At 31.1% G+C, this 14376-nt stretch overlaps 1 protein-coding gene and 1 long non-coding RNA gene across 4 annotated transcripts; one reads left to right on the top strand and one right to left on the bottom strand.

The window, feature by feature from the left end:
• Window positions 1-2634: 2634 nt before the first annotated feature.
• On the bottom strand, window positions 2635-7202 carry LOC103829453. Of its 2 annotated transcripts, XR_001955266.2 has the most exons (7): window positions 4452-7202; window positions 4214-4286; window positions 4064-4118; window positions 3809-3982; window positions 3549-3707; window positions 3404-3469; window positions 2635-3311 (listed from the first exon to the last, which is right to left on the bottom strand). It is a non-coding gene; the product is annotated as an uncharacterized LOC103829453 (long non-coding RNA). The 2 variants fall into 2 exon arrangements; XR_001955264.2 differs by having other exon boundaries at window positions 4214-7197.
• Window positions 7203-7890: 688 nt separating this feature from the next.
• LOC103829452 (synaptotagmin-2) lies at window positions 7891-13176 on the top strand. Of its 2 annotated transcripts, XM_033275620.1 has the most exons (13): window positions 7891-9652; window positions 9982-10080; window positions 10174-10224; window positions 10311-10429; window positions 10527-10647; window positions 10728-10829; window positions 10899-10973; window positions 11062-11138; window positions 11218-11464; window positions 11568-11918; window positions 12175-12309; window positions 12398-12415; window positions 12735-13176. In XM_033275620.1, the coding sequence occupies exons 1-13, from the start codon at window positions 9542-9544 to the stop codon at window positions 12846-12848; spliced, it is 1620 nt and encodes a 539-aa protein (XP_033131511.1). In that variant the 5' UTR covers window positions 7891-9541; the 3' UTR covers window positions 12849-13176. The 2 variants fall into 2 exon arrangements, with proteins under 2 accessions (XP_033131511.1, XP_033131510.1); XM_033275619.1 differs by lacking the exon at window positions 10311-10429 and having other exon boundaries at window positions 7899-10080; window positions 10529-10829.
• Window positions 13177-14376: the final 1200 nt, after the last annotated feature.

Raw genomic sequence — 14376 nt, 5'->3', positions numbered from 1 at the left:
TTTTTGGTAGATATTAAGTGTAAAATTAATTTTCTTCAACTTTCTTTTTAAGGAATTGATACCACTATTAAATACAGTTTTCATATGTTTCTTAATTTTATTTTTTTTCTATTTTACCACTATTTTCATTTTTTATATTGAGTAAAAAATTTATTTAATTATTTTTATTATATATATATATTCAAAGTATGTTAATTTGTGGGCAACTAATTTGCTGTTTTTGTTTGCCATAAGTTATCTGAATCTAAACTTTCTTTTTTTTTTCTTTTTAAAACACTTTATTTTAAAACACAAACTTTCTTTCTTGTTTTAGTTTAAATGTTGGTCTAGTGAACTCTTAAGATGGATTGGTGGAATCTTCTTGATGAATAATCCGAAGTAAACAATTGGATTATTTTTGACAAAAATAATTGAAAGGTTGTATGGGTAATAAATGAGGTCTCAAAGTTTTAAAATTTTTAGTTACTTTATAGAGATATAAATTTAAGACTTATTCTTGGGTTCACTCCCTAGGGTTTAGAGGTTCACCCACCAATAGGATTGTGTTATTTCATATTCGAAATTTTTTAAAAGAGGAAACAAAATATTTTCTCAAGATATAAGTTATATTATATTTTTAAAATAAAAAGGTAAAATTAAATAAATTAAAAAAAGTAGTAATTAAAAAAATATATTTTTAACGTCCTCAGAAAAATACTAAACCCTAAATCCTAATCCCTAATCCCTAAACCCTAAATCATAAACCCTTGGATAAACCCTAAATCCTTGGATAAATCCTAAACTCCAAATCAAAAACACTAAACACTTAAGGGTTTAGGGTTTAGGGTTTTAGGATTTAGTGTTTTTGATTTAGAGTATGAATTATTCAAGGGTTTAGAGTTTGCCCAAGGGTTTATAGGGTTTATGATTTAGGGTTTAGGGATTAGGATTTAGGGTTTAGTGTTTTGCTGACGACGATAAAAATATATATATTTTTTAAATTCGTTTTTCTCTAACTACTATTTTTTAACCTTTTTATTTAAAAAACATAATATATTTTGACAATATTTTGTTTCCTTTTCTAAAAGATATCGAAATTGAAATAATGAAATTCTATTGCTTGGTGAAGCTAGAGGTTCACCTTAGGGGGTGAACCCAAGAATGACTCTAAATTTAAATCAGTTAACAGAATTGAATTTTCGAGTTATAAAATAGATAAAATCATTGTAAATATTATGTTAATGGCTGAAATCATATGGAGCCGCCAAGTGAATATTATTTATTTTGTTTAAAATGAAAGAAAATTATTGAAATAATTTATTTAAAAATCATGTAAAGTATCGATGAGTATGGCTTTCTAACCATAACAACCCATTGTCAGGAACTCATAGTCCCACTTCCTTTGGAGCTACTTGGCTACTACCAAAAACAAAATTTATGTATTTAGTTGTTTTTCTAAGCTATTGTTTATTTTTTTGTAAACTAAATGTTGTAATAGAAAACATAGTCTTCATAAAAACATATTATTCATAAACCTAAATATATATTAACATTAGGGGATTAATTTCTATTGATAATATATTATTTATTCTAAAACTTTACAAAATTAGAACTATATAAATATTATTTATATTAATATTTTATTTCTACCAAATTACTTTACACAATTATTATAATTATATTATTTATTATACAAAAATTAATAGAATATTGAACTATTTTATTCGGCTTATAGCATCAAAAGTTATTAAAATTTTTAAGCACGGTTGTAGATACACATACATATGTGTCTGACCGAAAAACACATACTAATCCGCTTAAATGACCAATTTGTCAAAGAAGTTGTATCACTTTGCTCTGAATTTTTCCAATCTGATTTCTCTATGCTTTTGAGTTTTCCCACAGTGCAGGGTTATGACACGGATTCCGGTCTTATCCAGATCTTAGCAATAGAGTTGGAGTTTTTTTTGGTGTTAACAAAAACAATGGTGGTTTTAATGCCAAGGAGAAATTTCTTGAATCTAAAAAACTTCTCAGATTCTTTCACCATAATCATGTAGCCTTTCCTGCAGTACCAGGATGGCAACAATCATTTCTTCAAGTACTTCCAATCTAGCTGCTCACTAAAACGAATCTTCTATTGTCTAATATTTCTTCAAGTCAACCAGGGGCAAAGCTAGTAAGGAGAGAGGGTGTGCACATGCACGGATGCACCCATAATATTTTCAAAAAAATGGTGTGTTACTGAGCCTAATTTCATATATACACATATTGTTACTGGTAATTTTACACTTTGTCCACCCAGTGAAAAATCAGTTTGGATTCACCACTGAAGTCAGCAGAATATCTTAAATAGTGATGCTTCCTTTCAATGAGCACAATTATATTTCAATCGATTACCTAATCCACATCGCATTGACTCGACTAAAACTAAAACATGCTTGAGCTCCTAACATGTTAACATCATAGTTTACAAAAGGTTTGAGAAACTGTAACGTTAGATTTAAGACTTATCCTAAATAACATAAAAAGTTTGTTATAACACTCGCTGAGGTCACTAAATAAGAAAACAAATAGTAAAGTTTGGTAACATGAAAGGTTTGTTGTAAGTTCTTATAATATTAGTATTTTGTATGCAATTAATTTATTTTCAAGAATATAATTAGTTTATTATTTGGAAATAGGGAACTATTATCTTTTTTTTTACAACTTGATGAAATGGTCAAGAAAGATATTCATCTGAACCAACTTCGTAACCATAAATAATAACAACTATCTAATCTCACCTTGTTTAGAAACACATCATGACAGGTCATTTGGTGTCTTATTCTTCTTGTTCACTTGTGACGTTGATATTTCTTGTGCAGCCGAAAACATGCTCAAAACCTCATTAAAAAAAAAGGTTAAACACACCTACTTCTCAAATCATAAAGTAGATTTGTTTTTCAAACAACCTAAAAGTGCTTATGATATTAAGATCAAATTCAAAATTTGAAGCTTTCTTTAAGACGTTGGCTGCTCCTTTTCCTTGTAGAGAGCTGAGATTGAAACAACAGAAACCCTGGAAACCTTGTACCTAACTCCATAAATATCTCCCACAGCATGACTTTTATGACCAAATCCAGAAATAAAGACCACGTCTTGCAAACATTAGCAAAAGATGATTCAACATTCGACAAAACTAATTCACGTTTAATAAATTGCTTACAAAGGCTTTTGATTCAACTTACATTTGCCTCATGTGTTTAAAACAACCATCTTGCGGGCTAAAGCAATATTCTTCGTGCTGTTATTGATAGGTTGTACTCTAGCGCTGCTTAGACTCGATTTCTCTGCATATTCAGACACAGAGACTCACTCATCAACACCACTGTCCACACTAAAACTAAGCAGATAAAGAAGCCAATGAATATATAGCTCTTACATTTTCTGACGGACGGTTCCTTTTGCATGAAAATGACCCAGAAAAAGGCTTTTTTCCTTCGATTTCCTATAAACGGAACAATGAAAACAATCATTTATCTTGGAGTTTTAAACTGGGAACTTGAAGAAGTAGTAAAAATTAGTACCCGATGTTGGGGTTGTCAAAGAAGATTGTTAACTTTTGCTTGTCCAGTCTAATATTTTTAGATTGTCCTCCAGTAACCCATGAGGAAGTGAGGAAAGTTTCCACCTTGTGATGGTCATAAATAACTCACCGTGGAGACAGAATGTGTAATCTAGGGCAGCTATTCAGGAAGAGAATAATTAAACACAGATTTCAAGTCCGAAAAATGCTTGATCACAACTTTGGAGCAAACAAATTAAAGGAAAAAGAATCAGAGCTTACATGGAGCTGGCTCCTTGTTCTATTGGCAATAGGAGTTTTATATTCGCGGGAGTACTACTTCCATCTAAGAACAACATTCTGTTCTTGTTTGATTTGTCCTCGCTAGCCATAGTTTCATGCTTGGCTCTCTTCATACAAAGTCTCGCAAACATGTTGTTCACAACCTTATCCTTTCTACAAACATATAGAAGTACAAAACATTAATGATTGATCCTGCAATCATGACTTGAAGCACCATTAGAGAAGGTATTCTACCTGCCTGAATCCACCTTTGTATCTCAGTCCATCTATTCTCATACACTCGTTGTGCCTAAAAATCACACATGAGCTCAAATGTCAAATATAAACCAAACACAAAATATGAAATCTTATCCATATATGATGAAGTTTATAAGTGAATTATACCTCACACAAAAGCATAGCTTCTTCAGAAGAAAAACATCCTCACTTGAAATCTGAGTTTATGTATGTATATCATCTGTTAGCAAAAGATCCATAGCTATTAAAGAAAACTCTTGTGGTTCTAACATAACACATAAATCTTTTGATTACGGTAAAAAAATTAGCATAATCATTTATATCAGTTTGATTAAAACTGATCGACGAATCTTCTTGACGATCTCTCCGTCAACGGAAACTTTACCGGATATTCTCGACGTATTGATAACGGTGTGAGACGTCATGTGGTAAGAACCTGGATGATGATGGTTCGGCGGTGAAGGAGGTTCGACGGCGACTGAGCTTTTACCGGGGGAATTGCAGTTTCGATTTGACGGTGGCGGAGTAGATGTAGAGATCGTGCAGTTAGGTTTAGACAAAAGATTTCAGAGTAGGTTTTGATTTTGGGTGGATTTAGGTTTATACATAGTTTTATATAGGAGAAGGATCAAGGGGGGAGGTGGAACCAAAAATTCAGAATGGTTTTAAGATCACCATTGATTGAGAAGGTTACGCAAAACAAAAAAAAATTCTAACATCGGTGAAGATGAAGTGGAAGAGTCAGAGAAAAACTCAGAAACGTAAAATAATACATGTTCCGTTTTCTAGATGGGCTCTGATGGGCCAGACTGATAATTTTCATAAAAACAAAACCCACTATATTTCTGTCATATATGACGTGTCAAAAAAGACTATTCTGATTGGATAATTTTTTAAGAAGACGTGGCATGCTTCTCTGTTGAGTATATCTTCCTTTTATTATTGTTAGATAGTAAAAAATTAGCATTTAACAAACTATAATTGTCTACCTAGTTGAACATACGTCAAGAGCATCCCGCTGATATTCTAGTTATGATTTGTCAAAGTCCTTTGATAAAAAAAAACATGAAAATGATCTTTCACAAACTTACAAGATAGATGATATGAATTTTCTAAATATACTTATGTTATCAAGAAGAATCAATATACACACATTTCAACAATAAAAAAGAACCAATACACTTTCGACAACGTAATGCTTTAACTTAACCTCTCAAATCTAAAAATACCAAAATAACATGTTTTGTATAACCGATTGAATTAAGCGCAATTGGAAGTGGAACCGTGGACATCAAAACACGTAGATTATATTTGTCGAACTTAAGTATATTATACGGATGGTAGTTAGCTCGATTGTCTATAGGATTTTTTTTTTTTTGGTAAAAGTCTATTTATTCTTAGATATATACTCTGATGACAATTGACAGCTTCTCTTTTTTACTTGTTTTCGGATGATCATGGTTAGGTGTGGTTACTCTTTTCTTTTCATCATTCTGTCTCATATAATATAATACATTGCAGCGTGTTTGGTAGAACTTTGGTTCTGTTTGTTGACTTCCATATTTTCAACCACAGAAATCAAAATTTAATACAAATTGCATGCACTTAAGTCCAAACACAAGCCGTTTTCACATATATTATAATTTATAAAACAAGATGCATATTACATATCGTATATAATATTTATAATCTATCAAGACCACGACCTAGCGTAATTAATAAGTAGCTTTCATGTTAATTATCAAAGAGTCTTTCGGAAAGAGGTATGAACAAAAAAAGTAAAGAATTTTAGCAAAAAAATACAAAAACAAAAAATAAAGAAAAGAGGAGAGGCTGCAGAACCATTGATCCCATATTCGAATTTTCTACGAAAAGATATTTATATCTTGCACATGTATTATCAATGGTTGGATCCAATTATAAGCAGATCTTACGTTTAAAAACTCAGAATTCCCATGTTAAAATAAAAAATAAAAATTAATAACTCCGACTTTATAGTACTTTTAAACTCTTATACATTCTGACCATATAATATATGTAGTTTATATACTGACTATTCTTATAGTTATAAGATTAATATATGAGTACTTTTCATTTTCGTCATTTTCTTTCCCCCTTATTCGACACTTTTATATTTATTTTGTTTATTAAAGCTCCGAGGGAATTCTGACCAAGGGTCGACCCACCCTACACGTTGGGATGATCAGGCAAACTTTTCGCCTGAAAGAAAAGTCTCGCAAGTCCAACGTCTAACATATACTGTATAATCTTATAAGCAAAATATATTTATACACCGTTCTTCGCGCGCGCGCGCACACACACAAAAGTTCAAGAATATCCTCACATATACTGTACATAGTTGCTAGCTAGGGTTTACTTATGTGGAATTGCCACGAGAGTGCATTGCTACTTTTGGAGTCGCTTTAGCGAATGACGTGTTCCACTATGATTATTATTACTTTCTGCACCGACCATTATATAAGGCCACGTACTGCACTTTTATTGACTCCAAAATCTAATATTAAACTAGATGGACTTCTAACCTAAAATCAATTGATGATAAGTGGAGTGATCCATCTATTTTATATATTGTTTATGATCTTTTTCAATATCCGATGTGAGATATTTATCCCTAATATACCCCTTCGAAATGATGGTTCTTTGAGCGTTAATTTCAGAATGTTCGGGAAAAGATCGATGAGCCGACTTTGGGGTGAATCGATAATGGATCGGATTAGACTGCGTGGATCGGACTTTGATACCATTTTAAGCTAGATGGACTTCCAACCTAAAACCAATTGGTGATAAGTAGAGTGACTCATCTATCTTATATATTGCTTAAGATCCTTTCCAATATCCGATTTCTGACATTTATCCCTAATATCCATTACCTTAGTTTTTCAGATCAGCTTTTATTTATGATAGATAATTCGCATTAACAAATATTTAAAATAGCATATTCTTTTAATCGGATGTTCCCTAAGGAACTTGAATAACTGTATACTGTAATAACATTATGTCTGTATATATGAATCTTTTTCTTTCGAATGTCAAGATCCTCAATTAATCGCCACAAGATCAATACCAATATATAACATTTTCTAGGGTCCGTGAGATGATTTAATGGAAAGAGATCAGCGGGAATGATTTTGCATTCAATGGGCTTGTGCAATTCGGCCTTTGGGGGGGGGGGGGGGGGGGGGCGGGGGGGGGGGGGGGACACATATGTTAAGGGTCACACATTTCATCCAAGCATATCTTCCCCCCCAAAATTTCCTAAATATTGTCTACATAATGTAACCGAAGATGGTTGTTGTTGTTTTCTTATGTTTTTTCGTCCGATTCTTTCTTGTTCATATTGAATGTATTCACGAGTATTAATATCATCGTTAGAAGTTAAATATATTAGCATTTTTTTTTTCCTATTTTACTTTCTTGTTCTGATCTAATGTATTTACAAATATTAATATCATCCGAATTCAACAATTTTTAGCTTGTAATCTACATATTAAAAATGAAAAATTCATTTTTTACTTTGAAATGAACTAGCTGATCATATATGCATTATAGAAATAATTTTGTGGAATAATATGGTGGTTTCCTTGAAGTTTAATATTAATTATGTTATTATATTTAAAATTTTATATTTTAATATAATATTTATTTATTAATATTGTTTTAATATTTATATATATGTGCTAGTTATTTACAAAAGTTTGATGAATTCAAATTAATTATAACAAATATAGGACCATAGCATAAAATATAAATAGTTTTGAAATTAAGTTTGAAATTTTGTTTTTGGAGTAAAACATTTTTAAACTTCAAATATAGAGTTTTGAAAACTTTAAAATAGAGTATCTTTTGGAGATGCTCTTAGACACTTTATAACTTCAAATATGAAGTTTTTTGCTCTCCAAAACGAAATTTCAAAACTTTAAATTTGAAGTTTTGAAGAGTGAAACTCTATAATTGAAGTTTCACTACTCAAAACTTCAAATTTGAAGTTTCATATTTTTATTTGCATTTTGGTCCCTATAATCACACATCACCTTTATAATTCATAAATATTTTCTTTTTTACTATTTTAATCCTTAAAAAGTTAGATCTCATATATATATTTTAATTTTTTTTTACAGATTTTAAAGTTTACACATAAAATTAAATAAAAATTTTAAATAAGATTTAAAATATTTTAAACTAGATTTAGACAACAATAATATACAAAAAAACTTGACAAAAAATATTTTTTAAAATTACATGAAGACATAACTAGTACACAAATTTAAATATTACAACAACACTAATAGTAGTTAAGTTTGATCCGTAACCTTCAAAATTTTCAAATATTGTCCAATTTTTTTTGTGTAACTCAAGATGGTTGTTGTTGTTGTTTTTGATGTATTTTTCGGACACTTCTTTATTGTTCATATCAAATATATTCACGAGTATTAATATCATCAAAAAAGAATTAGTTTTTTAGCAATATTTTATGTTTTTCTTTTACTTTCTTGTTCCGATCTTATGTATTTACAAATATCAATATCATCCGATTTCAACAATTTTTAACTCGTAATCTACAAAGTAAAAATGAGGAGAGCCATTTTTACTTCGAAATGCACTAATAGATCATATATGCATTACGAAAATCATTTTATGGAATAATATGATATTTCGTTTGAAGTTAAATATTAATTAAGTTATTTTTATTTAAATTTTATATTTTTATAGAATATTTTATTAATTAATATTGTTGTAATATTTTTATGTATGTGCTAGTTATTTATAAAAGTTTTATGAATTCAAATTAATTATGACAAATATAAGGACCATATTATAAAATACAAATAGTTTTGAAGTTGAATTTCAAGTTTTGTTTTTGGAGAAAAACACCTATAAACTTCATATATAGAGTTTTGGAAACTTCAAAATATAGTTCTTTTTTGGAGATGCTCTTAGCAGACGGATGTTATAAGTTTTTTTTTTACGTCGTTTGGATAAATATCGTGTACTAGAGATTTTTTTTTTAATAAGAGCATGCTTTTTAGTTGATTAATAAAACAAGAATGTATCTTAACGCTACTAAGAAAACAAGATGGTGGGAAACAAGAAAAGAAAATGTTATACACATTAAAATAGAAAATTAACGACTACGCAAAAAATGGGAAACGAAAAGTCTAAGCAAAGGTTTGGTTGAAACAATAAAATCCATCTGAACAAATGGACTTAGTACAGAGAGTCCGTACATAACGCTCTTGAAAGTTTCTTATTCCACACCGTTTCTTAAGTCTCAAATAAAATTTCTCTCAAGTGAATGAAAATAGTAAATATGGTTTTGGGGACTTCACTTTCTCTAACGTAATGCCCCCTTCATCAATTGATTTTCTCTTTGTATATTTAATTTCATCGTCGTTCTAAGTAAGACGAATAGGAAGAGTTTTTATTCCTCTCCAGGAGATTTGAATTTGATGAGAGATGGGAATAATCAGCACAATATTGGGTACGTTTGGTTTCGGATTCGGGACGACGGTTGGGATCGTTATCGGTTACTACTTATTCATCTATCACCAGTCTACTGATGTTCAGGCATCTTTCAATCTTCTTCTCAAATATTTTGTTTAATACATTTCTCAACATGACATTCGACGATTGTTTTCCCGTTAAAATGCGACGAATCTTGCCTATATATATTTGATAATTTTTGCATTCATGAAATTATATGATCACTTTGCTTTATTTTCTTTAAAAAGTTCTGTGTGATTATATTCGATTCTTAAAGTTGAAACAAAATGGGGAAGTTGAATTGGGGATTAATTTTAAAATTGTTAGAAAATTTGAAACTGAGCTCTTTTAATTTCTTACAATGTTCGTATTGGTTAACTTATTTATATATTATTTGTTCAATCCATGATCAGGATCCTGATATAAAGCCATTGGTGGAGTTAGATTCAGAGACTATATCAACAATGTTTCCTGAGATACCTTTGTGGGTGAAAAATCCAGATTTTGATCGTGTATGTTATACTTCCTCTTAGACACTCTTACTTGAATGATAATATATATGCATGGTCTAAAATATTGAAACAAAGTCTCTCTAATCTCTGTAGATTGATTGGCTTAACAAGCTCATTGGCCATATGTGGCCTTATATGAACAAGGTAAAGTCTTCTTCTTCTTCTTCATAGCTTCATGTTTTTTTTTAGTCCTCAGTTACTATAACCATTGTTCCCTATAACGTTTTCAGGCTATTTGCAACATGGCCAAGTCTATTGCAAAACCAATTATTGCTGAACAAATTCCAAACTACAAAATAGATTCAGTTGAATTTGAAATGCTCACTTTGGGATTACCACCAACTTTCCAAGTTTTATCCTAGTGTTATTTAACACTTATAAATAAACAATCTTGTCCTCAAGATTCTTCTTCCTTGTTGTTTATTTTTATTCTCACCCTTATTTGCAGGAATGAAAGTTTATGCAACTGATGACAAAGAAATTATCATGGAGTTGTCAGTGAAATGGGCAGGGAACCCTAATATCCTTGTTGCAGTCAAAGCATTTGGGTTCAAAGCTACTGTCCAGGTAAGTTTTTGTTCGCTGCATCTCCAAGAAAAGCCTTTTCATCTTTTGTGACTATTTGCATTGCAAGTTTGTATCATCAGGTGATTGATTTGCAAGTATTTGCTACTCCAAGGATTACTCTGAAGCCGTTGGTCCCTTCTTTTCCCTGTTTTGCCAACATATTTGTCTCCCTCATGGATAAGGTCTAATCCAAATGGAGCAAATAACACCTTAATACGCATAGAGAGTCTAAAATGTGATTTCTTCTGCAGCCCCAAGTAGACTTTGGACTGAAGTTACTTGGTGCAGACGTAATGGCCATTCCTGGCCTATACCGCTTTGTCCAGGTACAATGATTCCTTCCAATCAAAGCAAACATTCTATTCGGACCTTAAACTCTAAAAGAACCGTTTCTTGATTATTTTCTTATTGTAGGAACTCATTAAAGATCAGGTTGCAAACATGTACCTATGGCCAAAGACTTTGACTGTACAGATAATGGATCCTTCTAAGTAAGTTCTTTTTCTACTTAAAGTCTCACTTCTACTTCTGTTTGAGTATTTGCTAAATCTTGAATCTCATGACATGCAGAGCAATGAAGAAACATGTTGGATTGCTTAATGTGAAAGTCATTAAGGCAATAAAGCTTAAGAAAAAAGATCTTCTTGATGGATCAGACCCTTATGTGAAATTAACACTCTCCGGTGACAAAGTTCCTGGTAAGAAGACAGTTGTTAAACACAGCAATCTAAATCCTGAGTGGAACGAAGAATTCGATTTAGTTGTCAAAGAACCAGAGAGTCAAGAACTTCAGCTCATTGTTTATGACTGGGAACAAGTAACACCAACAACTACAAATCGCTCTTTTTTTTGCTACTTAGATTCACATTTTTTTGACAATCTCCCATTTGCTATCCTTCTATCTTCTTGACCAAACTCAGGTTGGTAAACATGATAAGATAGGAATGAATGTGATTCAACTTAAAGACCTTACTCCAGAGGAGCCAAAGCTCATGACACTTGAGCTTTTAAAATCCATGGAACCAAACGAGCCAGTTAGCGAGAAATCGCATGGACAGCTTGTTGTTGAAGTGGAGTATAAATCCTTTAAAGAAGATGACATCCCAGACAACTTAGATGATCCAAATGCAGTAGAGAAAGCACCAGAAGGCACACCTTCTGGTGGTGGGTTGCTTGTGGTTATTGTTCATGAAGCTGAAGATTTAGAAGGCAAATATCACACAAACCCTTCTGTTCGTTTGATGTTCAAAGGAGAAGAACGTAAAACAAAGGTACCAAAAAACACTCTTAAACTCAAAATCAAACTGCAAAGAACATTAACTCTAGGGTTTTTGCATGGCTGGTTCTAGGCACATCATGATGAAACATTCGTTTTGGCCCCTTAATTTTAAAAACATATTATGTAGAGACTGACATGCTACCCAAATTGTTAAAAAAAATTATTAAGATGAATCTAAAAATGTTTTTGGCCCTCTAATTCTCAAATCCGACCCTAGGTTTTTGATATATATTTGGTTTGATATGCAGCGTGTAAAGAAAAACAGAGAGCCAAGATGGGATGAAGATTTTCAATTTCCATTAGATGAACCTCCCATAAACGATAAGCTTCACGTTGAAGTCATAAGTACTACTTCACGAATAGGTTTAAATATGCATCCTAAGGTATAATACAAGATCTTTATAATTCATCTGAAGATCTTCGAGCAAGAACAAGAACTTGACTGAGTGTTTTCTTTTTTCTCTATATCAGGAAACTCTTGGATATGTGGTGATAAATTAACCACAGGGTGGTGGGCTAGTGGTCTTGAGGTAGTTAACACACCAATACGGACCCGGGTTCGAATACCCCCTGTGGCCACGGAATGCTTTACGCCCTCCCCAAGTTTAAAGTTATCGCGGCGTTGGTGCTGGGTCCTTGGGTAATGGGTATTAGTGCCGGCTGGTTCCGGGCCAGGGGGATTAGATGGTTGGCAATCGGAAACCATGTGCGGATTACGGGCCTTTGGGCAAACGGAAACCACGTGCGGATTACGGGTCACCTTTGAACCTCCTGTTAAAAAAAAAAAAAAAAAAAAAAAAAAAATGTGGTGATAAATCTTGGTGATGTTGTGAGTAATAGGAGAATCAACGATAAGTATAATCTGATTGATTCCAAGAATGGTCGGATTCAGATTGAGCTTCAGTGGAGAACTTCTTCTTGATACCAAAGGTCTGTGTTTCCTTCTCCGAGGGCTGGCTGATGACAGAACACTTTTTTGGTTTCGAGTTCCTTGCTCTGTACGTAACATCTCTAGATAAACTATGAATTAATTTTAAGCGTAATGGACCTCATGGAAATTGCTGGGGACAACTTTATTTTTTGATATTTAATTAACAGACCCAATAAGAATTCTCTGATTTAGCTTGCAGCTTCTTGGAAAATGGAGACACCAACTATGTTTAGGGCATCTTCGACCCATAACACTATTTTAATGTCAAAATTACACTATTTTAATGTAATTCTTGTACCAATTTTTTTTATTTCTCTAACTACAACACCAAACTTTACACTAAAAACTATTTTATAATATTATATGTATTTATATTTATATTTATCATTTATTTAATTGTCTATTATATTAACTAGGCAAAGAGCCCGTGCGATATCGCACGGGAACTCATTTTATAAAGAATATATTATAATCTATAATTTATAATTTTATATGCCTGATAAAAAATTAAATCATATAAATAATTAAATTTAATTTTGATGATTAAAATATGATTTACAAAGTATTCAAATATATATATATATATATATTTTATAAACCTTAATGTTCCCTTTAATTTTTTATCAAAACACATATTGCATACAATTGTGTCTTCATCCTTTTTAAGTTTTTTCATACATTTTTCACATGATAGTTATCTTCAACCACTTTTTGAACAAAATGCAACTTTTTTTTTGCATGATATATAATTTTTTTTCCTATTTAAGACATAATATTAAAATTATTAGTTTATAATTTTAAACAATTATAATTTATATGTTGGTAATTGTTATTTTGTATATTTATCTACCTGCTTTATTTATTAAAAATGAATATTTAGAAAATTGAATATTGTAATAAATATATGTTGATTTACGTTAATATGACCCGTCTCATTTATAATATTTTTTTTTAATTTTTGAGAGAGTTCTTATAAAATACCAACAATTATTATATAAACTAACACATTACTTAAATAAAACCAATATTTTTTAAAGCAATCCCACTTTGAGATGAAAAGACACCTTGTTTAGATGAAAAGTTACAACTTTGACATTATTTTTTTCTCCATTTTATTATTAGTAGATTAGTGAAAATTTGATTTGAAAAATGCATGGGAGAGACTATTTATAGATTTTTTAAAGCCTATTTGAATAGTCACAACCCTTCAATATGAATAGTCGCATTCTTGTAATACTCACAACTTCTCACTTTTTAAAAGATACTAGTGAATAGTCACAACTTTTAGACTATTTTTAGAAGGACACAACCTTACAACATATAACTTTTAGAAAAAAACACAACCCTCTACACATATTTTTCAAAAGACACAACCTTTCAACATAATTGAAGTTCACAACCTTAAGAATTAATTGGAAAAGACACAACCTTACAACATAGAACTTTTAGAAAAGACACAACCCTTTACACTAGTTTTTCAAAAGATACAACCTTTCAACATAAGTGGATTCACAACCTT

The sequence above is a fragment of the Brassica rapa genome, chromosome A07 (genome assembly GCF_000309985.2).
Source record: "Brassica rapa cultivar Chiifu-401-42 chromosome A07, CAAS_Brap_v3.01, whole genome shotgun sequence".
Lineage (NCBI taxonomy): Eukaryota > Viridiplantae > Streptophyta > Magnoliopsida > Brassicales > Brassicaceae > Brassica > Brassica rapa.
The sequence above is the reverse complement of the archived record's forward strand: the minus strand, read 5'-3'. Positions and strand labels throughout refer to the sequence as shown.